The 25297-nt window shown below is 36.1% G+C and overlaps 4 protein-coding genes across 12 annotated transcripts; 2 read left to right on the plus strand and 2 right to left on the minus strand.

The window, feature by feature from the left end:
- Positions 1 to 429: 429 nt before the first annotated feature.
- On the minus strand, positions 430 to 2932 carry LOC122404717 (UDP-N-acetylhexosamine pyrophosphorylase). The gene is made up of 3 exons (XM_043408938.1): positions 1911 to 2932; positions 1338 to 1734; positions 430 to 1259 (listed from the first exon to the last, which is right to left on the minus strand). The coding sequence occupies exons 1-3, from the start codon at positions 2387 to 2389 to the stop codon at positions 723 to 725; spliced, it is 1413 nt and encodes a 470-aa protein (XP_043264873.1). The 5' UTR covers positions 2390 to 2932; the 3' UTR covers positions 430 to 722.
- A 1044-nt stretch (positions 2933 to 3976) lies between these two features.
- On the plus strand, positions 3977 to 8930 carry LOC122404856 (ADP-ribosylation factor 6). 3 transcript variants are annotated; one of them, XM_043409160.1, is made up of 6 exons: positions 3977 to 4181; positions 4799 to 4910; positions 5025 to 5128; positions 5210 to 5408; positions 5528 to 5711; positions 8102 to 8930. In XM_043409160.1, exons 2-5 carry the CDS (start codon positions 4829 to 4831, stop codon positions 5668 to 5670), a joined length of 528 nt encoding a protein of 175 aa, XP_043265095.1. In that variant the 5' UTR covers positions 3977 to 4181; positions 4799 to 4828; the 3' UTR covers positions 5671 to 5711; positions 8102 to 8930. The 3 variants fall into 3 exon arrangements, with proteins under 3 accessions (XP_043265095.1, XP_043265094.1, XP_043265093.1); XM_043409159.1 differs by having other exon boundaries at positions 8148 to 8930; XM_043409158.1 differs by lacking the exon at positions 8102 to 8930 and having other exon boundaries at positions 5528 to 5925.
- A 213-nt stretch (positions 8931 to 9143) lies between these two features.
- On the minus strand, positions 9144 to 15843 carry LOC122404854 (syndetin). 4 transcript variants are annotated; one of them, XM_043409150.1, is made up of 10 exons: positions 14955 to 15078; positions 14705 to 14814; positions 13580 to 14095; positions 12817 to 13499; positions 12356 to 12734; positions 11932 to 12222; positions 11361 to 11831; positions 11170 to 11291; positions 10906 to 11095; positions 9148 to 10824 (listed from the first exon to the last, which is right to left on the minus strand). In XM_043409150.1, exons 2-10 carry the CDS (start codon positions 14747 to 14749, stop codon positions 10714 to 10716), a joined length of 2808 nt encoding a protein of 935 aa, XP_043265085.1. In that variant the 5' UTR covers positions 14750 to 14814; positions 14955 to 15078; the 3' UTR covers positions 9148 to 10713. The 4 variants fall into 4 exon arrangements, with proteins under 4 accessions (XP_043265086.1, XP_043265087.1, XP_043265085.1 ...); XM_043409151.1 differs by lacking the exons at positions 14705 to 14814; positions 14955 to 15078 and adding an exon at positions 15782 to 15843 and having other exon boundaries at positions 9144 to 10824; XM_043409152.1 differs by lacking the exons at positions 14705 to 14814; positions 14955 to 15078 and adding an exon at positions 14284 to 14525 and having other exon boundaries at positions 9147 to 10824.
- LOC122404855 (prohormone-4) lies at positions 15308 to 25205 on the plus strand. Of its 4 annotated transcripts, XM_043409154.1 has the most exons (9): positions 15308 to 15438; positions 15836 to 15931; positions 16025 to 16222; positions 16362 to 16396; positions 16507 to 16669; positions 16741 to 17747; positions 19542 to 19673; positions 21691 to 21843; positions 22164 to 25204. In XM_043409154.1, exons 6-9 carry the CDS (start codon positions 17618 to 17620, stop codon positions 22355 to 22357), a joined length of 609 nt encoding a protein of 202 aa, XP_043265089.1. In that variant the 5' UTR covers positions 15308 to 15438; positions 15836 to 15931; positions 16025 to 16222; positions 16362 to 16396; positions 16507 to 16669; positions 16741 to 17617; the 3' UTR covers positions 22358 to 25204. The 4 variants fall into 4 exon arrangements, with proteins under 4 accessions (XP_043265089.1, XP_043265090.1, XP_043265091.1 ...); XM_043409155.1 differs by having other exon boundaries at positions 16507 to 17747; XM_043409156.1 differs by lacking the exons at positions 15308 to 15438; positions 15836 to 15931; positions 16025 to 16222; positions 16362 to 16396 and having other exon boundaries at positions 16442 to 16669.
- The last annotated feature ends 92 nt before the right edge of the window (positions 25206 to 25297 follow it).

Here is a 25297-nt window from a genome sequence, read left to right on the forward strand (position 1 = left end):
ATTACTAATATTAAGAAATCAATGGTAGAGAATGGTAAAATCTGTTGAAGCATAACGATTGCTTCCTTAGCCCTGTACTGTTTCGAGCCTATTGCAGTCACATGATTTTGTATATATGAAGTTCTGAGGGTTAAAAAGACTACAATAGAACGAGAGACGTTGCAAAAGTTCTATTTAGGTGTATTATCAATGAATATGCATTTCTTTATTATTTAAAAATTTCCTCCATTTTTTATTGCATTTGTATTGACTATACAAAATGTTTGTAAATGCAAAGTGTCAAAATATATGAATTTTGTTATACTTTCTTCATATAGATGTACAAATTGTCAATATTTATAATGCAATTTAAAGCATTACGATTTATATTGTATTTAAAAATACGAAGAATTCTTAAAAATTTATTTGCACATTGTTTTTATTCTGGCTTAATTCATTTTATGAAGGTATATATGCGTATATACGAAATACTGTTTCTCATATTTTATGATTCGATACGTAATGCGACTAAAACGTACGATTCCTTTTTTCTATCGCTGGTATAAAATTTTGATATAGTCGTTCGAAGTTCTTAACGTCCTTAAAGTTCTCAATTTTTTCATTAAATCACAGAAAAATGAAGCTTGTATTTATGCAACGAGCTAAAGATTTTCTTTAACAAGTATAAGGATATACTTTAATCTCGCTGCTGTAAAAACAATGCAGAACAATAACTGATTGTATTATTCCAGAACATAAGGACCACCGAACGATTGTCCTTGTACGTGGCTCAAATTTTCTCCTGCATACGATAACAAAGGAGCTACCTCTACATCGTCTGTAACACTTGTCGCTCCAGCATTTAGTAACCATTTTTTATGAAGTTTAAGTACATCACTGCGAGCGGTGCTTGGACAATCTTGACCAGCGGAATCTCCGTTCTTAAGAGGACTGAAATCTTCCTCGCGAATTCCTTCCCAAACTGCCAATTCTTTGGCAAACATGAATACATCGAATACGAATTTTTCTATTTTAATACCATTCGACGATGTAGGCACGTTTCTACGCCCATCTTCGTCGATATATGGAATTTTCTTTTTTGCAGCATGCAACTCCATTTCCTTCTCGTACTCATTACCAACAGAACACAGAAAATCAACCGTGAAGTAGTGATTACATATATTTGCAGCATTGTAGACCAACTGTCCATTGTCATGACGTAATTCAGCTGTTACTTTCGATATTTCACTATACTCGACGACTCGATAAGTATCATCGACCTGTGGTAACGAAAATAATATAAAAAATAGAATAATAAAACGGTATTCTATAAATGATCGTGATGTCTATAAACATACTTTACAGACAATTCCTACTGGTTCGTTTGGCGATGATTTCTCTACGACTTTAACTCCGCAATCGGTAGACGAAGACAAACAGTATCCTAGGAAAATAGGATCAGCCACTTTTATTAAGATGTTATCAACTGAATAAACATGGACGCTACGAATGTTACGTCGCGTCATATCATCCAATATTCCTTGTACTTTCATAGCTCTATACAATCCTCCATTTCCATCCGGTGCTTTAGCAATTTTATGTTTTTGGTCCAAAATAATTTTACCTTCGAGCGTGAAGCACGGCAACATGCCTTGCATAAAGGTTTTAACATTGCTTTCTTTCAAATTAAAATAATTATGTTCGCTAAGGAAGGCAACGGTCGTATCATGGGTAGCTTCGCTGGTTAATATATACCTAATGAGAAAAAATTAAATATTATTTTGAGATTCGAGGCTTTAGCAGCCTGAGTTCTTATCGATGTTCACGGCTTCCATCTGGAAGTCATGAACATTAACAAACATTATTCTATTCAAGATATAGACTTTTATACAATTTCTAAATCGTTGTATCGATAAAAATAATATATATACCATGTTATTTCTCCTCGTTTCCCACATTCCTCCTCTGCCATATTTTGCAAACGAAGTATTCTTTCTGCTTGTAATTGAAACAGAGTTTTACCAGAAGGTAATCCAACATTGTACATGCCCTTGGGATAAGGTACTCCCAGTCGAGTGCCTTGACCACCAGCCAACAATAACACAGCCACTCTGCCATCCGCGACTTCTTGCAATCCTAATTTCTCATACATTTTCAGCGTATCCTTGTTCGTTGTTTTAACAGATGCAATATTCCCTTTCGGAATAGGAGATACTTTATCGTCTAATGTGTTCGTGAGCATACAAGAGGAAGTACATATTGCCTTCTGGTAATACGATGTCACCTCCACAAGGTCTAATTCAAGTATATCTTTGCAAAGCTCGTTTCTCTCGTTTTCTGACAGTTGATCCCAGAATCTTAACAAATGTTCCTGGCCACAATCGACGAGACTTTTTCGAAGTGACTCCATATTCGTATGTTTCCCGTTTGACAATCCTGAGTGCACTGTCAACAATTGCAGTATTCCGTTATCGTGGCACCGTTATCATTAATGCGATAAAAAAATGCGTCTGACGATACGTATTGTGCTTCTAGCATCAATGAGAATGTATTTGAAACGTGTCAAGCAACAGGTATCCTGCCGATGTTTGTAACCTAACCCAACTCATAGGTAGAGCGGGGTACACCTTCACTTTCACGATTCCACGTAGCACATTTGATTCGATTTCTCTTATCGGTCCCTCTCACCCTTCCAGCCTCTCTGTCGATTCTCCTTTTCCTTTCTAACATATTTTACTTTTACGAACGTGCGACGACGATCGTGAAAGATCATCGTTTCTTACTCGGGTCTCAAATATAAACACCGAGACCGCAACCTTTCGTAGCCGTACGATATTACTGGCTCGTTTTCCCGTTTTATCTACGAGATACGGCTGAGAAAACCGAAGGGTTTTCAATAACTTCACGGGGATTCCGAAGACAATTTTATATCTCTTCGACAACGAACGACAGCGGAAAGTGAAAGGATGCGAAGTGAACCAACGACCTTGCATTCCGGCCATACAAAACTAAAATATTTTGGAGTCTGATACTCATGACAATAACGTTAAAATTCATTCCAAGAGAGCATCTGTAACCTACGTTACCTGTAATCATTGAATGTCATTCTAAACTAAAAAATAATAATATTCGTGTCTTTTATGTGGTATTTTTTAAATATTTGAAGCATCGATTCATGTTCAAGTGTTAAATCTTTCATAAAATTAGAATTATGTACGATTACTCGTGTATGAAAACCTTGAAAATAATTGGAGTAATAATAAGAATATGACAGATGTTCATCGAAAAGATCTATGCTCTTAATCGTTTTTAATCGGTTAATCAGTTGATTACCGGCGTGCGCATGCGTAGACACGTAGAGCTGAAAAATATTTAAATACTTAAAGAAGGGTGCGTCAAGAAAGATTAACAAGAGGTATATAATTTGTAACTTCGTAACAATAATGATTAATTAATTATACGTGGAATGTAATATGATATGTAATTATCATGTAATATATAACATAATATAGAATTACAATACATAAAATTTTATTACCTTATCCATGTTCGTAAGTATGGATGCTGCGCCCGTTATGTCATCGAAACAATTTCATTTTCCTAAACAGAGCATTGTATAAGAATATTTTATGTCACATTCTTCATTTACCTTTAAACGAGTGTCCCTCCTTACAGTTATGCTATAAATTACTGGATGGCCCGTATAGGCCGGTACCGCGCTTACGTTCGTAGATATTATTATGCTTCGTATTGAGTCATCAAGATGCATTTGTATCGTAATAATCTTCGCTGTTACGTCGATTTTAATTTTGAACGTGTCGCATGTGACAGTGGGCTAACAAAGCCTTGTAATTATTTTTAATGCTGTCCATCCAAATAGAAATATATACTCGTCTAGACCCGACGCGATGTAAAATTTTTAAACGTATCGCCAATTACGGGTTAGTAAAAGATCGCGACAGACGGTGGCGCTTTAAATTCTCTGTCAGAGCCCCAATGCATACAGACGTGATCGCGATTTTTCGTTCAAGTTACACGCGTGTTTGCTTGTGACTTACGACGAGACATCATGCTGTACATGCCTAAATAACGTTTCTGGCGATGCTGCGGCAATATTACGGCTGTAACGATAAGTTATGTGCAGCGATGTGATATGTCTACGCGTTCATGATAAAGTACTCGCCCTTTGTAAATGTATTTCGGTGAGTTACATTTACGCCTGCTTCGTGTTACACTCCTTCGAGCGATTGCTGACTCGAAGGATTTCTTTAAAAAAAAATTCGTCATCAATTGTCATGCAAGTTACACGACCGATCGGAATATTTATCGCGACGATTGTTCGGTATTATTCCGCGGTCTATTGCTCATTTTTTTTTTTTTAAATTAACAAAATTTTTAATAGTGTACCCGATTATGTTCCGAATGTGTCACAGAATTTATTCGCGTTGTATTATTTTATTAACGTTTGTTTATTTAAATTATACGTGTTGTTTCGATAGGTTAGGGGAAACGTCCTTGAGTTTTAACGATATTCAAAAGTTGCACTATTTATTAAATTGTTATTCATACTTTAAAGTAACAAATTTCAGATATAGGTTAGAGATTAATAGAATTCGTTGTTTCTGGTACACCGCATTTTTCTAAGAAGAATATTTAGTATGAGAAATTGTCCCAATAATGCCGAAAAATATTTGCTATTAATTTGGGAGTAAAAGATCAAAGAAACTTGTTATTTTATTTGCCATGTTGTTGTTGCACTTTAAACGTTTAGAAAGTAGGTAAATAATTTTTTCTAAAGGTTGAAATTTGTTAAATTTAGGTGCCAGGCGTGTAGGAAGCAGCTGGCAAGATGGGCAAGTTGTTGTCAAAGATCTTTGGCAACAAGGAGATGCGAATTCTTATGTTAGGATTGGATGCTGCTGGGAAAACTAGTATCCTTTATTTGTATTCTTTTGTTTACATAGAACATTTTGAAAACTAGGAAAAGAACATCTAAAACTGCACTGTGTTTTGTACTCGATAGTTTTTCCTTAATTATATATCAGCAATACTATATAAACTTAAACTAGGACAGTCTGTAACAACTATACCAACTGTAGGATTCAATGTAGAAACAGTTACCTATAAGAACGTTAAGTTCAATGTTTGGGTAAGCAATGGATCTTAAATCTTTTTACCACATTATCGCAGAAATTTTCGTAGCTTGAACAAATTGATTTTTTTCGTTCAGGATGTTGGAGGACAAGATAAAATACGTCCATTATGGCGTCATTATTATACTGGAACACAAGGACTTATTTTTGTAGTAGACTGTGCAGACAGAGATCGAATTGATGAAGCACGTCAAGAACTTCATCGAATTATAAATGATAGAGAAATGCGAGATGCTATTATTTTAATTTTTGCAAATAAGCAAGATCTTCCTGATGGTGAGTATTAATGTTTGTCGGTTATGTGTTTGAAAGATTTGATATTTACACACATGCACGCGTATACAAAATGAGTGAAAGAGAGAACGTTGGTATATTGAATATTTTAAAATTTCTAGCAATGAAACCGCACGAAATACAAGAAAAGTTGGGTTTAACTAGGATACGAGACAGGAATTGGTATGTTCAACCATCATGTGCCACAACTGGTGATGGGCTTTATGAAGGCCTTACATGGTTGACCAGTAATCATAAATTATGAGCAAATATTTATTTTTCATCGATTAGCCACATACCAAGAATGTACGTTTGCTTTGTATTTTCATTTTTATTTATCATGTAGAGGCTCTGTAATGCAACCGATAATGATCGTAAAGATCCATAAGGGAAAAAGAGATCATTTTAAGCGTACAACAGCAAATGTAACACAACCATTAATATTGAATTGTGCGTTTCAGTAATACTAATACTATATAAATAGAAATTTATCGAAGTACCAAAAGATATAGACTTTGTTACTAACTGTTCATTGAAGTCCATGAAAATAGCTATTACAATATTGATTAGATTATCATGTTCAACATTTTACTATAATTTATATATATGTATATGCGCGTGTGTATCGTATTATGGGATACTAATTGTAAGTGAATACAAAAATGATGAGAGCCATTTATGATATTAAGGGATGCATTTATATAAAAATTCTTTTCAATTTGAGAATAATCATTGATACAATGATTAATTGAAACTGTCATGCCCAAAACACAGACATGAAGTTAAGTTTTCATTGGTCGTTGTCAATGTTACATAAATATGTATCACATAATATTCATAGATATAATCTCATTGATATATGTGAGTAAACATTCAAAGCACTTACATTATTGGCTTCATATAGCACCAAGATATTATTCATTGATAAATTCTTGTAAACAACCATTTGCTTAAAAAGTTACTTCGCCGTTCCATTCGTTTTTTTTTTTTTCTCCTTTTTGGATCGTCTTCCAATTCAGTCACATCTTAACGCATATCGATCAATTTACTGTTTCTTTTTTTTTCCTCAAAAACTTCTCACGGTTCTATATACATATTTTTTTTTATACTTTACTTTCATTAAAATGCATTAAATATACGTAAACACACGTATATATACTGATGGGGTTGTTCTGTACGCACAAATGGCAAATCACGGGATTTAATATGACATTTTTAATCTGTTATTATTACGAGCTCAAAACAAAAAAAAAATAAAAAACAGAGAAGGAAAGTAGGAACAATGTTACTCGAAACGTAACAGCATCGAATCTGCCAATATTTTTTACCAGTTAAGTGGTCAGATAACGCAAAACTAGAATTAGATCGCAGAGGGAAAGAGTCAGATACGTTTTTAGCGAGTCTCAGTTTGTTTCCTTCTTAAGTAATAATCTGTAGAATAAGAGTGATAAACGTATTTATCAATATGAACTATTAATTCGACAAAAAAGAAAGAAATTTTTTTTTTACGAACTTCGTAACGCATACCAGAATTACACATTATAACTAAAACAAAGTAACAATGGTATGTTATCCTTTCAATCTGTTGCTCTATCAACAATTTTATTTGCATTCCACAATTACATTAAGGCATTAGGATTTTAACAGATTGTATTATTTTACACGAAATATTGGTAATGATTATACAGGTATACAAGTGTCGGAATCATTTTCTTGGCATCTGTACCATTAACGTTAAGCGTCACATTTAATGAAAGATAATGTGCAAAATGATTAGCTAATGTTTAACTGTCATGGACAGGCTTTGGAAAAGATGTAATGTACTATTCCTAGGTGTGTTCATTAGTACTGAATAGTGCTCTATGGCTATACATGTTTATACTGCATCATTACCATCAGTTTTGTGTTCATATGAAAGGTATATAATGTTGTGTCATTTTTTGTTTTTCCTTTGTTTTAATTGTAAATGAAAGAGATGGAATAATTGTAACTGGAGTAGCTTTGTTGAAGACTAGTTATTGTTAAAGAAAAAAAAAAAACATGTTTTAATATTATGAAACGGCAAACAAATTTTGGCAATAAACTTTATTCGTATGAATAATGTACTTATAACTGAATTAAAATTTAAAGAAATGAAATCGGGGAAAATATGAATTATGTGTGACGTCAAATAGAATTTTCTACGTAAAAAAAAAAAATTAATATAAGCGTAGTTACACATTATTTTATAGTTGCAAACACTTTTTCACATTCGACTTATTTGTTATCGAGAATTACTAAATTTATAACCAATGGAAAATTCGTTTTTCGAACTTTATTCACGATAGTTTGTAACATATGTTTTGTAACCATAGAGTACATATTGCAGTATTAAATCTCCAAAGCCTGAGATCATACAAATCTTACAAGCGATAGTAAAATTGTTTGCAACATATATTTTAGTAATTCTCTTTTTAACAAGAAGGCGAGTTTCATCTAATAGCAATATATTTATTCGTTCTCTGTTCAATGTGAAATAACAAAAGTATTTATAATCAAGATACTGATTTTGCTTAAGGAAAAAAAACAGAACGGGCGTATGCAAGTTTTATAATTATTACGGCATACGTCTTTACATAATATTAGTACATAACATTGTCAAACAGATTTATTGTCAAAGTAAGCAATCGATATCACCGTATCCATTGTTCATTCAGTTACAAGTACGTATCCTTTATATTTTCCAACAATTTTTTTTAACAGGGGCCATTCAGAATGCAGGGCTCAATATAAAACGCTTCGGAGTAAGGAAGAAAATCAGTTATTTCAATAAATTATCAGCGTTTCTTAACAATCACTTCATGGATCGTTTATTTCTAAAAAGATTAGCGATGATTCAAGGCGCTGTGTTTCATCTGTAATTAAATGTTTTGAGAAAACTGAAAGTAGATTTAGAAAACATGATCGCCTTTTTTATCAACTATAAATTTTACTTGGTTAACGATAACGGTCCACGAAGTTCAAAATTGGGAAACGCTGACCTATACTATTAGCCAGAGAATTCTCAATGCACCAACATCGATGAATATTATTAAATTACACTGTTCGAAAACCAAATAAAAAACAATTCTTTTTCAGTCGTACGACAATGATGTCCGTAATTAGAAAATTCATTTTACACGTAGAAAAGTTGTTTTTCTGCAATTATTTATTTCATTTTACAAAAGCTATACGAAACATTAAAAATACTTTTTAATCAGCAAACAGGAGACAGTTACACGTGTTCGTATAATATACGTATTGATCGATCATCGTTTTATATAAATTTTCCTGGGTGTAAAAAGTTGTTAGCTAAAGAACAGTATTGTTTCTCGCAAAGTGGTGAATGTTAAAATATTATTGCGAGTAGCAACTAAAGGTGCAATAGAATTTTTTGGTTCTTAGTACAAGTAAAAGCTACAATATAAATATATGATAAGTGTAATACTACAGTAAATATTATATAGATAAATAACGGTAATTTTTACAAAATTGAAAACCGATAAACCTGGAAAAAATATATGTACTTGTATATTATTATTATAATAATAATTATTATTATTTGTATAATAAAGACACTTTTAAATTATAAGAGCATTTTTTCAAAATGCGAAAATACTATGTATTTGAATATGATATTTGTAATTGCACCTAATATTTATAAATCGTTTTTAAAATACATTAAAACATTTTTGCAAGTATCCAATTAATATTCTGCTACTAAATCGACAGGGAAATGTAAAAAATATCAAAGAAACGACAGATTGTGATTTTCGTTCAAAAAAAAATTCAATCGTAACTTCAACAAACTTATAGATGTTATAATTTTCATAAGAAATAACATACATTTAAAAAATATTCTCAATTATTATATTATATATGAAAAGATCTATAAAAATAAAACGAATACGAAGAATAATATTTACATCGGCGTTTCTACAACGACAAAAAAAAACAGTAGTTGTCGAACTGTCGATCGTAGAAACGAATTATGGTTGCCCGTATTAACGTTTGTATACCCTAGAAGTACAGCTATTTTTGTTTCCAAAAAATTCTCTCCATTTTTGTCATTTACATATTATAGATACACACGCGCGCGCGCGCGCGCGCATACATGTATATAAAAGCAGTGGCAGATTATTGCATGGTCAGCGGAAGTGTACACCTTGAGCCTGGCATGCATCAGGGGGACCCCCAAACCAACCAAATAAATTATCTTTTTATTTATTTTGACTTTATTGGTCAGTACTTATAACTTTGTTCTACATATTTTACTATACAAATAAAACGTTTAAATACAAATCGATGCCTTGCTTTTCTTCCATTTAAATCACGGTATTTTAAAATATTAGGCGGGACCTCTGCGAACATAAATAAATAATCTGCCACTGGCTATACACTTTCAACACGTATAGTTCATCGAAATTGTAAACCTTATATAGTTAGCTTCTATATTCTTTAAGGTTAGCGACCATTGAACTTAAGTATAGAAAAGCGTAAGTCAAACGTAAAGTTATTACCATTATCAGATCCAATAACGTTTGAATTTCGAAATTGAAAGCGCACGCAACTTTTCATTCAAAATCTCGTTAATACTGTAATAAATTTTATACGTTTCCTATTATACGGAGTGAAAAATACACGATTGTATTAAACATGTTTATACGCGAAGCGACTCGTACATAACAAAGGGTTTACCGGAACCCTTGTTCACAAATTTCATCGATCGTCTATCTCGTCAATAATGATCAGCACGAAGGTCGGTCGACGAAACTCGTAGTAAAACCTCTAATAAATCTCCATGTGTATAGGACTACTAACGGTATCGTACGAATCTAATAATAATTATAAATTTCGATATGAGATTCGTTTAATTATTTAACGATGTATATCCCAGTGATACTAGATTTTGAATTTTATCACATACCCCTTTAATTTTACAAACTAATTTTCGACAGATCTATTAAAACCAGGAATTGGAAACTGTTACGTTATCGATTTCGGTTCTCAAACAGTTACCTTCGGAAGCTTTTCAACCCCCGATTAAAAGCCATATTATGGACCCGAGATACACACGCTGATTAAAAAAAAAAAATGTAATTGTCATGAAAACTAGAGAGATATTAAGTTGACCCACTTACTTCAGCGGTACAATAATATTTTTTCCAAATATTTACAAGGAAAAAAAAATACATTTTTCTTCCTCTGTTAGTTATTTCTATGAATTCGTGGTTCAAGCAATTCCTATTTCGACGTAGTCTTGAGATGTATTATAATGTATAGCCTGATGCTATCTACCGGGCCGTTGTTCTTCTATTAATGCTATTAATCTTTGTCGAGTTTTCTTATTATTCTGATACGCCGAAGAAATCAAGCCAATTAAATGTTTTACAGAATATTCCTGTAATATAAACATCCACGATAATTTATTTAAAAATATCAATACAACGATACGTAAAATAATACCGATGTATTTAATTACCTTATGCTCTTTTATCCACTCTTCCAAACTATTTTCTGGAAGATAGTATGCTTTAATGTATAATTCGACATATTCTCTGTGCGGCATCGGTCTTAGAGAAGTTAACGTTTCGAATTTTGACTTCAGTTGCGTGAAATCGAGTTGCATCAGTGCTCTACCTCCGTTCGAGCACTTTTTGGCATTCGAGAATCTATAACACGTATCGATACAGGTAAGGCAAGCGCTAGGAAAGATAGAAAAGCCGTAATATGTAGAATTATTTACCCTTCTACCAAAGTATGAGTTATTAGGTGTGCGACATTTTCCCAAACGGCGTTATATACATCGCTTGACAAAGGAAGACAACTTCCAATATTCTCCAGTCTTTCGTTCAACACGGTTATTTCCTGTGTGTGTTACAAAAATCTCAATGCATAAATAATAAATTGTTCACGTTTACTTAAAAATATACATACTTGAAGCAACGAGTCAATGTAACCACTATGTTGAGACATGACATCCGTCACCTCCCAATTGACCTTGTTCATTAAAATTAAAATGTTTGTAACGTCGAATGCTTGGGACGCAACCGCCATATATACCGGCTTTCTTAAATCCGTCGTCGACGCTATTGTTTGCATATAAAATTGATGGAGGAAACCGCGCTGCGGACTAGTCGCGATAAGATGTTCCAGATACGGTTTTAAGCCTTCGTATTGCTGGCCCAAAAATATCAAAGACTCCACTGCTACGATACGTTCGATCAAACCGTGAAGCCTTTCCGGCTGTGATAAATTTACGGTGGAAGAAAGCTGCGGTTGTTGTACTTTATCAGAGTTCGATTTAATATTGTCCTCGGTATCGTTCTCACAGATAATTAAGTTCTCCTTAATTCTTGCCAATGATAATTTTAACTTTGGACTGTACAACGAGTCGCTATTTATTTGCTGAAAGAAACGAAAATCGTTCATCGTCGCTATCAAATATTGTGTATTTAAATCATTATTGTATACGTGTATACGTAAGTATATGGAACTACGAACTTACAAGATCCGAAGTAAAGAATAAATGTACCGTGTAGAAGCACAGTTCATAAAATTGTATCATACTTTGTATGACAGTGACCGCGATCGAGCGCAGAAGTCTCGACATTTGTAGATATTTACCACAAACGCGCAATATACTTAACGTAGTGTTCGTCACCATGGGTCCTGATTGTTTTAGTTTGCATTTCTTTTTATTCGTTTTAACATGATCCGAGTCATCGACGTATTCGTGCTTCAATTCATCAGGAATATCGTCGTCTGATTCATCGGAATAGTATCCCGGTGGATTGTCCTAAACGATACGTGCATTTCATGATACATATGTTTTATAGATGATCAAATAAATACATAAAAAAGAAACAGTTCATTTAAAAACTCGATTAATTTCCAGTAGTAAATTATTTTTACGCGAAACAACATCATACCTCATTCTTTACCAAAATATCTTCGTCCATCGTATCGTCTAAACCTATGGAAAACGGGGATACGCCTCCTTCCAAATATTTTTGAACCCATTCTAACCCCATAGGATTATCATTCTCGCTAACGTTCGAGTTATCTAAACTATTCCATACTTTACAAATATTCAGCGACGGTTTTAAACTTTTAAACTCTTGCAATTGAGTAGCTACAAAATTAGATTTCACGGGGCACAATTCCCAACCATCATTCTCTAAAAATATTCTGAGTTCATCCAGCCTCGATGCATGATAATGAGAGAAATATGATAATGATTGTTTTCGTATAGATTCCTGTAAATTTTCCGATTTGAAACCACACAACTCTTCTCCAATTTCCATTAATCTGTAAATATTTTTTTCTTGTAAACATAACGTATATTTAACCTATAGCAAAATTAACACGGGATAGCTTAACATTCTTTTACCTGTTAACTATACCCAAAACTTGAACAAATTGTTCAAATTTGATGTAAGTTAAATCAGCATTCATTAAAAATATTGATATTTTCATTTCGACATCGTGCCATACCCGAATCATACTGTTCCCTAATTTATGTTTTACATACTCTTTGCTAAAAGTCCCTTCTAAATCTTTAACGTCAGGATCAAATTTTACTTTATTCTCTTGTGTATTATGCCAATTTACTACCAAGTAATAGGAGCTTAATATCGTCCAGAGCGATTTACACAGTTCTGTTAGACAAGCAATGCAATTTTCACAGGGCACAGATTGACAGAGTTGTTTGTACTGCCTTTTCGTGTCCCCACCTGCGTACGAATGAACAGCAGCAAAGGCAGTATTGTGGATTGCCGCTGTGAAATGCATGTGCAGCTGATCTATTGCAGATTGAGTTTTCCCTAATAGAGAATATGCTTCTTGTATCGATGTATAAATAGTTACATCGAACTGCGTGCACATTTTCGAAAGCATAATATCCAATGCTTCTTCCGCTTGTTCTAAAATATCTTGTAATTTTCCATTTAAAGCAGCAATGCAATGGAAATGCTTATAAGTCTGCGCAGCGCTTTGACATTCCAAAAGTAACGAAATTGCTCTAGGATAATTCTTTTCATTCAAAAGCTCCTGTAATCGGTCTCCCGTACGTTGCTACAAAGAAAAAATAAAAGCAACAATTTGTGGCGCATTCATCGTATTAATAATTTAAGTAAAATCAGGAAAAAACGTACCAATGTCTTTATAGTATTTAAATTATTTAACAACTCCTCTATAATTTGACGTTTTTGATAATTTGCTAGTATTCCCAAGCTGGCTGTCGTAAATTGCTTTTCAGCTAATTTTAAGTCCGCTCTTCCCATTCTACATATTTCTAGAACATCCTGCAGTTGTTCCTGAATCAGCAAGATTTTCTCAAATTCCTTTTTGCAAGCATTCTGCTTCTGCAAAATAAGCTGTAGAACTTTCTTCGAAACGACCTGATGTTGTTGTTTAAGCTTTTTGCAACATTTATCGATCTCTTTGGATTGCAAAACATTTGGTAATTTTTCTAGCTCGTGCCTACTAGAATCAAAATTATGGTCTGTATTAAAATAAATTTCTTCGATGGATTCTAATATGTCTTGATCAGGGACAGGTTCACTTTCCGTCGACTGGTCGGCTTCTGATTGTACGTCTTCTAATTTTTGTGTCTCCGGTGGATTGAGCAAGTCTGAATGTAAACCCATAAGGGGTACTTTGGTTGCATTCTAAACAATAATGAAAAATATAAATGCTAGGTTATATTCTTTTAACCTCTTGTGCTGGAATAACTTTGTTATTCGAAAGCCTTATGTCGTGTAACAAGCGAGCGATATGTTGAAAACTTTGCTAAAAAAAAAGCCCTCGAAGAGGGTGCTAAGTTTTGTGCAGAGAACAAAAAATTCAGTGAAACTACCTGGAATTGTATGAAACTTCTTGTTCCATTTCTTATTTCATATTGCTTTGAAGTTTATCATTCCATATAAAATTATTAACAAACAGATTTACTGTACGCGTCTGCCTAAAATTTATATAGAAATGACATTTTGGTGTGGAACGCTACCGTGTCCTTTAATTTCGAGTTATGGTTCATTTGGAATTATCGTGAACAGTTTGGTAACGCACATTGGAGAATTAATTCCAGCACAAGTGGTTAACACGAAGCAACATTAAAACCGTACAAAAGTAATTCATGAAATAGATCATAAAACCATGTAGAAAACCAATGCAACATAACCTAAAGCACCAGCACAAAATACAAAGGATAATCGTGGTCATGTTATCGTTACATGTAAAATAATATTTAATCGTCGCAAACTTAATATAAATTTATTTACCTGTTTGTTAATAAGACCAAGGAATTTAAATTTTAGATCCTCCATTCTGTTCGTTTCTTCAAAATTCGGTTCGACACATTTTCATCTGTTTACTCGATTTCGTGGCGTTTCTGTCAATGCAATTGTCATAGCAAATAATATCGGCATTATCTCGTCGTAATTACTTTATTAACACCATTTTATTGTTTGAACGATACGTTCTAAGAACAATCGGAACACCTAGTAAGTATGTACCTATGTGCGTACTTACGTATATCAATATTTTTCTCAGGTTATGTAGGTTACGAAGTTACCGCGAAAGTTGCGAGTTCGTATCAATATATCAGATTTTCAGGCATTGCTATCTTCAGACAGTATTCGTATATAGTAGAAAAATAATACATGTAATTAATGCTGTTATTTGTAAAATATAGCGAGGCAAGTAATTCGATAATATATTCATACGCATTTCTCGAATGTTATACATATTCATTACGCTTAATGTATTCGTGCCGAACAATCGGGTATGTTTATTTAAAATGTTTCATGGTTAACACCGTGAATTTAGAACCTTTCGCTAAAGAAAATTTAATGCTTGTTAAATACGTAAACGTATCTATGTACTACGCGAACACGGAGCTAAATTACGCTCGACTTTTTTTTCTGTTTTTCACTGGATCCCTGAAATTTGTAGCCTCGGCTAAAGTTTCTACAAACTCGGAAAGTTACGTCGACATTTTTTTATTATCTTCAAAGTAAGTACACACGCGCGAAAACATGGGGCGTACAATCTTGTTCTCGTTGCAATTAAGAGTTACTCATTATATTATTACGTAATATTGCAACGCGAAGTATTGATCAATTTGTCGATCGAAGTCGATCAAAAATCTAATTAACTACTATGACGTTTAAACGATGCGGTGTTTGCGGGTTAGCTTGGGCTTTTGAATCGCGTTCAATATTTAGAGTATTTTATCGATGAGTATGAATAATGTATATCAAATTCACGAAGCCATGCGATACACTACGTGCTTCTAGCTAGCGATTGTCTTTGAAATCGCATTCGGTTTTCAAACGTCTTAATCGCATCCGACTTACGTCATTTCGTCGTTGCGTCGTTTCTTTTAACAACGCAATCGGTATTTGTTTCAGATGTATGAATGTACTGTAAAGAGATAGGATAACTGTATGAAAATCGGGATCCAAGCCAAAGCTGAATATCAAATGCACATATCGACAAAGACCGATGTAACTTTAGACGTCTCCGTTAGCGTAAACAATCGCCAAACGATGTAATCACGGTGTGATATGTTGTAGATACTAATATATTTTTCTTAATAGGTATCTCCGAAACTAAAGTAGACCTAGTTTTGGTGCAAAGAAAAAAAGTTGTACAAAGTATAGCCGTTAGAAACATTTAAAAATCATGCAGATCAATCACTGTGTAAAACTTCGACAAGTTTACCGTGCTTCGAAGTTCGTCTTCGTATTGTGCCGAATTTAAAAAAGGGCAAACGAAAGAGAAAAATAAACATATCGGTAAGATAATTATTGTAGTCGGTAAAAATAGAAATTTTGTTTATTAAATGCACATAATTTTTGAATGAACGGAATTTCCTAATCCAGACTATACTTGTACGTTTTACTAATGCAGCCATTTTATTTCTAACGAACTCAGAAGGTGGACTTGCATCACTATGATGTATCTAAACGGTTTGTTCTCTTTTTTATCATTTTTCAAACAGACAATGTTTTCAAGATTTGAAAAAAAGATGTTAATATAAATTTTTCGAATTTGATATTCGAACACCTCTGATTCTCAGCCCGCCAATTATAATGCGCGATGGAGAAAATTAACAGATACGTCGCAGTTCCAGTACGTTGTCTATTGACACAGGAGAAGTAAATTTGATTTTAGCTCGATTTACATTAGAAGATTAACTGTGAAGAGTTATCATAATGTTTGTTAAGGCAACAGGATCACGAGTAAATCAGAAAAGATAATTACAAATTATTTAGAAGTAGTTCTATTCAACTAACATTCTATTTTGTTGTAGAAACACCGAGGTGTCAACATTTTCTGGGAATAGACAGCCCCTTCTCGACATAACAATTGTATTCTGGAGATATTGCACGGAATTATGAAAATTTCGCTGAGCCCGCTCGCCATGGAGAAAGACAATTGTTTGGGCGAGGTCGAGGTCGCGCGTTAAGTTGATTAAATAGCGAGTTCCTCGAAATCGTACGAACCATTTCCCATTGGTTCCCAAAGGTGGCGCACGGCAGGCATATCCTGCCCGCGTATTCTTATCGCGGCGTAAACGCAACGTTATAACGATAAACAAAAGTTACGCACGGGCGCAGGGCGGTTGAAATCGATGCGACTCGGCGGAAGAAGGGTTGCGTGGGTGTATCAGGGTAGGATGTTTGATGTCGGTGGCCGTGATTGGTCGCGGGCAGCGAGAGCCGCGAGTCGATTGGCCGAACGGGTTCCGACGCGAGCCCCCACCCAGCCGAGGAAAGGTATCGCGAGGAGTGGGGGATCGTGATACGGCTCGACACGGCATGTATGGTACGTACGTACGCAGGTGTGTTCACAGTGCCTATGCACCCCGTGTCACGCGCCAGCCACTCGGAGTCATAGAGAGACGGTGGGTGGCTGTGAAAAACGAGAGAAAAAAATAAAAAGCCAAACAGAAGGAAGAGTGGAGGCGAACAATCGTACTCGTATTTTTCCTCGGAGGGGTCGGTGCGCGTACAGACAATCGTCCTTCGATTTACGTCGTTTCTCCCCGTACAAGCTCGAGATTCGCTACAGTTCGCGTCGCGTTGTAGAGGGTAGTTCCGTGTCGCCTACCCGCCCGACCAAAAGAAACCACGCAGTACGCGTGAACACGCTCGTCGGGAGAGTTGTCAACCGTTTGCCGGCCGAGAATGGTCCAAAGGTTCTGCACCAGCGTGGCTGCGCTTAGCCTCGCCCTCAGTACGTGTGTTGTTTTTCCGCGTGCCGTCATGGCGATCGACTTGAGTCGATTTTACGGTCACTTCAACTCGAAGCGTACAGGTAAGTCACCGTGTTCGCCTCGAACTTGGCCGAAAATCGAATTCGAACGCAACCACGATACGCTCGCACGAGAATTGTTCTTGGACTATGGACGGTCCCGCGCATTTTATGCGATTAAACCGAAATCGCGTACGATAAATGGCGACGACGAACTGTTTCGGTGCATCGTTGCTAGAAATTCGCATTTAAATACGGTAGAACTCCACCGTGGGTTTATTCTGGTAATTTTTTTTTTAGGAAAAACATGTAAAAAGACAGGGACGAGCCGAACAGCCGGGATGTTGTATCGTATATAAATTGTAATCTTTGTACAATTTATTATAACGGTTTAAGGCAGCGTCGTTTAAGTGGCAATTTGAGTCCACGTGGTACACTAAGCGTATCACGAAGACGAACCGTGATACGCTGTACGTTGTTCATTCGATTCAATGAGCGGAGAGGTGGTCCGTTTTGTCAGTGAGTAGAGCTCAATCGCTTCAAGCAATAAACGTCACTTAAAGGGTAAATTCCGTCCAAGAATAAACAGCGTTAAGTTTCTTACGGTAATGAGTAGAGCTCGAATTACCTCGTCGACCGACGTTTCGTGGTTGAACGATCGATGTACAGTGGCGGACGTACACTTACGAACACTTCTTAGCATTAGATTCTCTAGCTGGTAATATCGTACAGGAAGGATATAAATAAATTTCCATTCCATGTGTATGTATTTGAAAGGCGCAGAGTTACTTCTGGTTAACTTAAAAATCAAACAAGACAGCAAGGATTAAAGTCATTTTTATGTTCTGTCTTGTAGACATATGTTTACGAACAATTTATTTTATTTTAGTATTGGTACCTTATGGGACCAGTACCAGTAATGATCATGCAACGAGTACGTATCTACCACCTCCTTTAACCCTTGGCTTAATACATTTTGTCTTAAAAAATATATTTTTTTTCTCTCAAATATTACCTAGAAAATTTGCAATTAAATTCCCCCTTCCGTTTTAATTTAGAAAAACGCCACGAACGGTAAATTGCTTCATTCATAATTCGATTCAGCGTAAGGATGCTATAAAAATGTATTTTTTTAAAATGTTACGCAGAACGTTACTAATATTTGGTTTTCAGCTTAAAAACCCCCCTTCAATTTGCAACTAAATTACCCCTTGCTCTTTAATTTGGGAAAACGTCACGAACGGTAAATTGCTTCATTCATATTTCGATTCAGCGTAAAGAATGCTACAAAAATGTATTTTTTTAAAATGTTACGCAGAACGTTACTAATATTTGGTTTTCAGCTTAAGAACCCCCCTTCTAATTTGCGAAAGTGCCGCGAACGGTCGCTCCGGAGTAATGAAATTAATAGTCCATTAAACGTTAGTGAAAAGAAACCGTTTGCAGCACCAATGTCGCGTGTAAGAGATCGCGTTCTCCCTCTTTAATATTGCTCGGTCAATATCGCACATGCTGTTGACTACCAATAAATGCCGTCTATGCATATTAATTTGAACGTTGCCACGCGCACAAATCTCTTGGACGAATTCGTTAATTATCTTCACACTTTTTTGTCAAATTCGCTGTTTCGATAAATTGTGTTAGAGTAAAATCGTGTTACTATTATTTAGTTTCTTGATCGGTGTTGGTAAACGCGTGGTAGCGAACGTGTTACGCACATGTTTCTTGTCTCGAAGTTTCTGATTTACCTGTTTGTGTATTTGTGAAACAAAGTGGTTGGGTAAAACATTAAAAAGAAATATGTAATCGACGTGTAAGTTGAGGGGATTGAACAATGTTTATTCTTGCGTGTTACAGAAGACGCTTGTCGTCCGTACGAGCCGTTTAAGTGTCCAGGAGACAAAATATGTATCTCGATTCAGTATCTCTGCGATGGAGCGCCGGATTGCCAGGACGGTTACGACGAAGATACACGATTGTGCACAGCTGGTAAATTTCCTTTTCAATTACAAACACGACCGGTTCGTTCCGTAAATCCATCTGTTCCAATCGCACAGTTTCAGTTGAGTTATAAGTAGACTGCGGATGTTTATGCATTTATAGGAAATTTTAATAAGAAATACTTAAAGTAAGATACGAATTATTATATTTAGGGGTTGAGACAGCCCTCTGCGAAGCTTCCGTTTCATTAATTCTATTAATAAAATTGTGAATTTGCATAAAGATCCGCAGTCTAGTTATAAGGGAACGTATCAAACTGTAAATCATCAATTTTTATGAAACGTGTTCAATAGATGAAAATCGCCCCTAAAATTCAAAGTGAAAATCTACATTTTAATTATTGTATTTTTGCCAGGTGAATCAACGTTTAGGTTTAAATTTATTGTGCAGTTTTTTTTTTAAATTCTTTCAAATTCGAAATCCGTAAACGCCCCACGATTGAATCCACAAATCTTAGATAAAATCAGTTCGTTTCAGGTTGGCTATATTTTTAAAGAAGGGAAAAATTCTAGGCGCAACGTCTCTGGTTCGTTGATTATCCAAGATGTTCGTGAATTTTTATGATATTTCTTTCTAAAGCGGTTTCCAGCCTCTTATTACGAAAGTTCCAATCGACTACAAAGTTCAGTAAAAGTTCCACGAACTTATTATAAATTTAATGAAGTTACGGAGCTACTTCTTCGCTGTACTTCGCGAAACAACGCTGGTTGTTTTCAGACTGGGATGCTTTTTATCGATGTTTTGCTGCACAATTTAGCGATGCTAGCCTCGTAATAGGTAGGGAAGTAGTAATACCGGACTAGTATAACTCAACCTTTGAACGTACTCTAGTCGTGCCATATGGAAACTTCCTCGTAACCTTGTGTCCGTTTTCATTGTCGGATTATTCCAATTCTCTGTTCGTTTCGATGAAAAAAATATTTCCAATCGTTCTGAAAAAATTATTCTCGGTTGCAGGGGTCAATTACAATCATTTTTGGTGATTACACATACCTCCGAAATACTACGCATTTTCGAGTAAAAAATTCAAAAAAGTGGACAAATTTTTCGTCGAAAAAAAAAATTTCAAATCGTTCTGAAAAAATTATTCTCGGTTGCGGGGGTCAATTGCAATCATTTTTGGTCAATAGACATAACCTTGAATTCCTAATCATTTTCGAGAAAAAAATTCAAGAAGGTGGACAAACTTTTCGACAAAATTAAAAAATTTCAAATCGTTCTGAAAATATTATTTTCGGTTGCGGGGGACAATTACAGTCATTTTTGGTGAATACACATACCCCTGAAATCCTACGCTTTTTCGAGCAAAAAATTCAAGAAGGTGGACAAATTTTACGTCGAAATTAAAAAATTTCAAATCGTTCTGGAAAAATTATTTTCGGTTGCAGGGGTCAATTGCAATTATTTTTGGTCAATAGACATACCCTTGAAATCCTGATCATTTTCGAGAAAAAAATTCAAGAAGGTGGACAAATTTTACGTCGAAAAAAAAAATTTCAAATCGTTCTGGAAAAATTATTGTCGGTTGCAGGGGTCAATTGCAATCATGTTTGGTCAATAGACATACGTTTGAAATCCTAACCATTTTCGAGAAAAAAATTCGAGTAGGTGGCCAAATTTTTTGACAAAATTAAAAAATTTCAAATCGTTCTGGAAAAATTATTTTTGTCTGCGGGGGACAATTACAGTCATTTTTGGTGAATACACATACCCCCAAAATCCTACGTACTTTCGAGAAAAAAATTCTTTATCGAAAATATAATGCGTGACCAAGGAATGATTCTGTAATTTCATTTTCTGTCTCACTTCCTTTTGCGTTCATTTGTGCAACCTGTTGGTAATGTTGAGGGTGACACGAAAATGGTAATGAAAAGAAAAATGGGGCGAAAAAATACATTGGATGTAAGGTCTACTCGTGTACCTCGTCTGTGACTGTACTTTACATTTCACTTATCAGTGTTTCAGTACGTATAAGCATCAATCAACACTTTGTTTCGTATTTCAGCTAAGAGACCACCGGTAGAGGAAACTGCCAGTTTCCTGCAATCGTTGTTGGCAAGTCACGGTCCTAATTATCTCGAGAAACTGTTCGGGACCAAGGCGCGGGACACGCTAAAACCTCTCGGTGGAGTGAACGCGGTGGCTATAGCACTTTCTGGTAAGCTCGGCTAATTCCCCAACCCCGAAACACAACGTTTTTGATAACATCATAAACCGAGATGGAAGAAGGTAGAAATGGTAAACATTCACAGCATCAAAATTGTAAGGTCGAGGGTGTGCTTGATACAAAATTTTAACTACGGGCATTTGATAATTTGCAAGATATTAAATAAAAATAACTTTCATAGTCGTGGTCGTCGATGGTCAAGTAACCAAAGGACCTCGAAAAATGGGATTTAGCTAATTTCTTGGCTACGTTGGTCCCCCAATCTGAATTTTAACGATAACATCCTATCTGATTTAAATCCGCGTTCCTAGAATCGCAAACGATCGAGGACTTCGGCGCCGCCCTGCACCTGATGCGCTCCGACCTGGAGCACCTGCGCTCCGTGTTCATGGCGGTGGAGAACGGGGACCTGGGCATGCTGAAATCCATCGGGATAAAGGACTCCGAGCTGGGCGACGTGAAGTTCTTCCTGGAGAAGCTGGTGAAGACCGGATTCCTCGATTGAACGGGCATCCCTTTGAGACAACACTGCAGAGGCGTTCTCACGTTGACTGTATCGTATTACAATCGCACTATCTTGTCGCTTCAAGTCCCGGGTCCCCTGGCGTATCCGTTTCGCGAGACCCTCGCCATTCACCGAACACCCTCGACGCCCTATCTCCGCTCCTCCTTCTTTCGTTTCCTCTCCGCTCGCTTCCTCTCGATGTCTTCTCCGTCTTGCTTCGCAAAGGACACCGGCGAGCACCGAGATATATAGTCCTGTTCGTTCCCGGGAAGCATGGGAGCACCGAACGTTTAAACTTTCCAGCGAAATGTCAAGGGTCGACAAGCTCTCCCGTATCTCTCTGTGCACCTTTATCGACGCGTACTCGCTATCGCGCCGCGATGGACGCCCGCCTGTTGTTTATCGTTCTCGTGTTACGGACCGCTACCGGTCGAATTACAGGAAAAAAACCAGAAACGAACGCTAGGCTGGGTAGGGCATCGCGACGAGGGCCGGAGTCCAGGAGCTTAGTAATTACCAGGTCAATTAATTATATTCTGCCCGGGCAGCTCTGTTCGGCCGTCACGCAGCAGACGATCGATACTAATTAACGTCGTTTACTTTCCCTGGCCGGCATGGCGTCGGCCCGTTACACGACACGCGATTTCTCGAAACACGTATTCCGCACACGCCTGTCGTCCACGGTTCTTAGTATATTTAATACGATTCAAATTAATCGAACGCTATCGTTACGTTGCTGTATTCGTTTAGGGGGAAAAAGCATCGAAATGTATACGAATAATCGGAATTGCTTTTGTTCTTAACGGTGGTACGAAATACATGAAAGAAGAGTGTCTCGTTTTCGAAGCAATAACACTGGTCGACGGCAAACATGTATTCTTTTAATTGCCATAATTAAAGCTAAATTCGAACAATTTTAGCAGACTATTGCTGGAGACTAAATGTAAACTGTGGTGAATTAACAAAGACAAAGTATTAATTTCATGAAAGCTGACAGGATTCTGTACAAACTATTGTTTAGAATTTGTTGACCAGTGTGTTAGATTCACCTACGTTCGATGACATGTAATAGTTCACGGAAGTTGCAATGCGCTGCTGAAACTCGAGAAACTGTTAGAGCAATTGTTTGATGCTTGTGATGCTTGTGAAATAAAATCAATTGCTATAATATGTTTCTAAGAGCAGAAAAAGGGACAAAGTCGGTAGAGAAACGAGCGTGAATTGCTTCAAGCGTAGTATCTATCGATCTGTTCTTTCAATTCGTGCGCTCGCTGCACACGCCGATTCGTTTCAACCGATAATTAATATTTAAACCGGATCCGGATAAAACGCGTTCAGCATTGAATAATTTATTCGTCGAGATAACACGGAAACTTGAAAACTTCCTTCAATGCTTTATAATGCTTCGCGTGTTTGAAAATCTCGCCGTCGCCAGGCTCCCATGCGTTCTTATAACACTTGTCGATTATTACTGAAGCTGTGCTTCTGATCTGGTCACGATATACTCGTGTCAATAGACATGTTTCGTTCGCGTATGCGTGAATCCCGCCTCTGCAGATGCACAGTCGCGGACATATACTCAACAATAACGATACAGGAGAGAACAATAGTATATACATCAAATATATAAGAGACAAAGCGAGCTAAATTACAAAGATTTTGCACAACGTAATAGACTATAATGAAAATGTAATTATTCGTATATTGGCGAGTGTATCTCCGCTATTGTCACAGTGGATACTATCACGTGTCTTTCGTATGAATTGTCCCTAGCGTACGGGACATCGAATGCACGTGATACGACCCAAAGGAAACGTGATTAGCCTCGAGAAAAGATCGATCGAAAGCGCAGATTTATTCTGAACGATTCGTCTATGATCAGCTTGCACCGCGTATGTTAGGAAACTCTATAGATTTATACGTCGTCCACTGCACCTACATGCTTGCGAACCGACGATTACTGCTGGCACAGTACACCACACGATGGTCCTACCAAGGACTTCCGGTCTTTTTGGCGTAACGAGATCGAACCTAAGGATGATTGTCGAAAATGGTATCGCAGAATTCTGTAACCGATCGATTTCAATCGAATATAAATACACGAATAACTTATGTATACGCGTATACAAACACATAGGCGTATATATACATATATATATAGTGTATACAGAGTGATTCGAACAGAAGATCGAGGTATCGCGAGGTGTATAGTACTTGCCAGAATTTAGAAAAAGAGGGATTTGCGGAATGCTTGTCACGAATGAAAATTTTTGTCAATTCTCGTCGAAGTTGTACGCCTCTGGATCCTTTGATCCGTATTTTGATCGCTCTGTATACACGAGTACGTATACATATATCTATTTTAAGAATGAGAAGCGAAGCAGGTACAAATCGAGCATCGTATCGCGTTCCTTCAGGGTATAACGCGCACCTTACTTAAGAGACAAAAGAAAAAAAAAAAAAAAAGCAAGTATACAGTGCTACGATGTATTAATATTTTCATTACGATAACGCAACACATATCAGTCTAGATACATATCAGTAATTTTAACGGAGATGAGTGCCGAATTCTCTCGGGTAGAGCCGGGTTCTCCGTTTTACGAAACGATTCGACGATCGACGGTATTTGGTCTCTGTATCTCGACGAATGAAAATCAAACGGAACACGTTGCATACAAACAGCGGACACGGGGAACAACAACTACGGCTACCAATCCACGAGAGACATTCCTTTCGACGATGAAAAACATACATATCTCTACCTACTAAGCGTAATCTTCTAGTCAACCAAATGACATATCTTCTAATTAAATATAACTAATTATATTTATGTGTACATATATATGTATATACATATATGTATACATATGCATATACATATATAGATAATTATCTATGAATCGACAGAGAGTCACTTTTATCAGATAGTAGACATAGATA

The sequence above is a fragment of the Colletes gigas genome, unplaced genomic scaffold (assembly GCF_013123115.1).
Source record: "Colletes gigas isolate AHSC1104 unplaced genomic scaffold, ASM1312311v1 Colletes_gigas_Sc00003, whole genome shotgun sequence".
Lineage (NCBI taxonomy): Eukaryota > Metazoa > Arthropoda > Insecta > Hymenoptera > Colletidae > Colletes > Colletes gigas.

Coding starts and splice junctions, on each gene's coding strand:
- LOC122404856 (XM_043409160.1), top strand. CDS start 4,829: ATGGGCAAGTTGTTGTCAAAGATCTTTGGCAACAAGGAGATGCGAATT. Junction 4,911..5,024: donor GGATGCTGCTGGGAAAACTA/GTATCCTTTATT, acceptor ATTATATATCAG/CAATACTATATAAACTTAAA. Junction 5,409..5,527: donor TAAGCAAGATCTTCCTGATG/GTGAGTATTAAT, acceptor TAAAATTTCTAG/CAATGAAACCGCACGAAATA.
- LOC122404854 (XM_043409150.1), bottom strand. CDS start 14,749: ATGGAGGATCTAAAATTTAAATTCCTTGGTCTTATTAACAAACAG. Junction 13,500..13,579: donor TAAATACTATAAAGACATTG/GTACGTTTTTTC, acceptor TTTTCTTTGTAG/CAACGTACGGGAGACCGATT. Junction 11,832..11,931: donor TATTCTTTACTTCGGATCTT/GTAAGTTCGTAG, acceptor CGTTTCTTTCAG/CAAATAAATAGCGACTCGTT.
- LOC122404717 (XM_043408938.1), bottom strand. CDS start 2,389: ATGGAGTCACTTCGAAAAAGTCTCGTCGATTGTGGCCAGGAACATTTG. Junction 1,735..1,910: donor AAACGAGGAGAAATAACATG/GTATATATATTA, acceptor TTTTCTCATTAG/GTATATATTAACCAGCGAAG. Junction 1,260..1,337: donor CAGTAGGAATTGTCTGTAAA/GTATGTTTATAG, acceptor TCGTTACCACAG/GTCGATGATACTTATCGAGT.
- LOC122404855 (XM_043409155.1), top strand. CDS start 17,618: ATGGTCCAAAGGTTCTGCACCAGCGTGGCTGCGCTTAGCCTCGCCCTC. Junction 17,748..19,541: donor CTTCAACTCGAAGCGTACAG/GTAAGTCACCGT, acceptor TGCGTGTTACAG/AAGACGCTTGTCGTCCGTAC. Junction 19,674..21,690: donor TACACGATTGTGCACAGCTG/GTAAATTTCCTT, acceptor TTCGTATTTCAG/CTAAGAGACCACCGGTAGAG.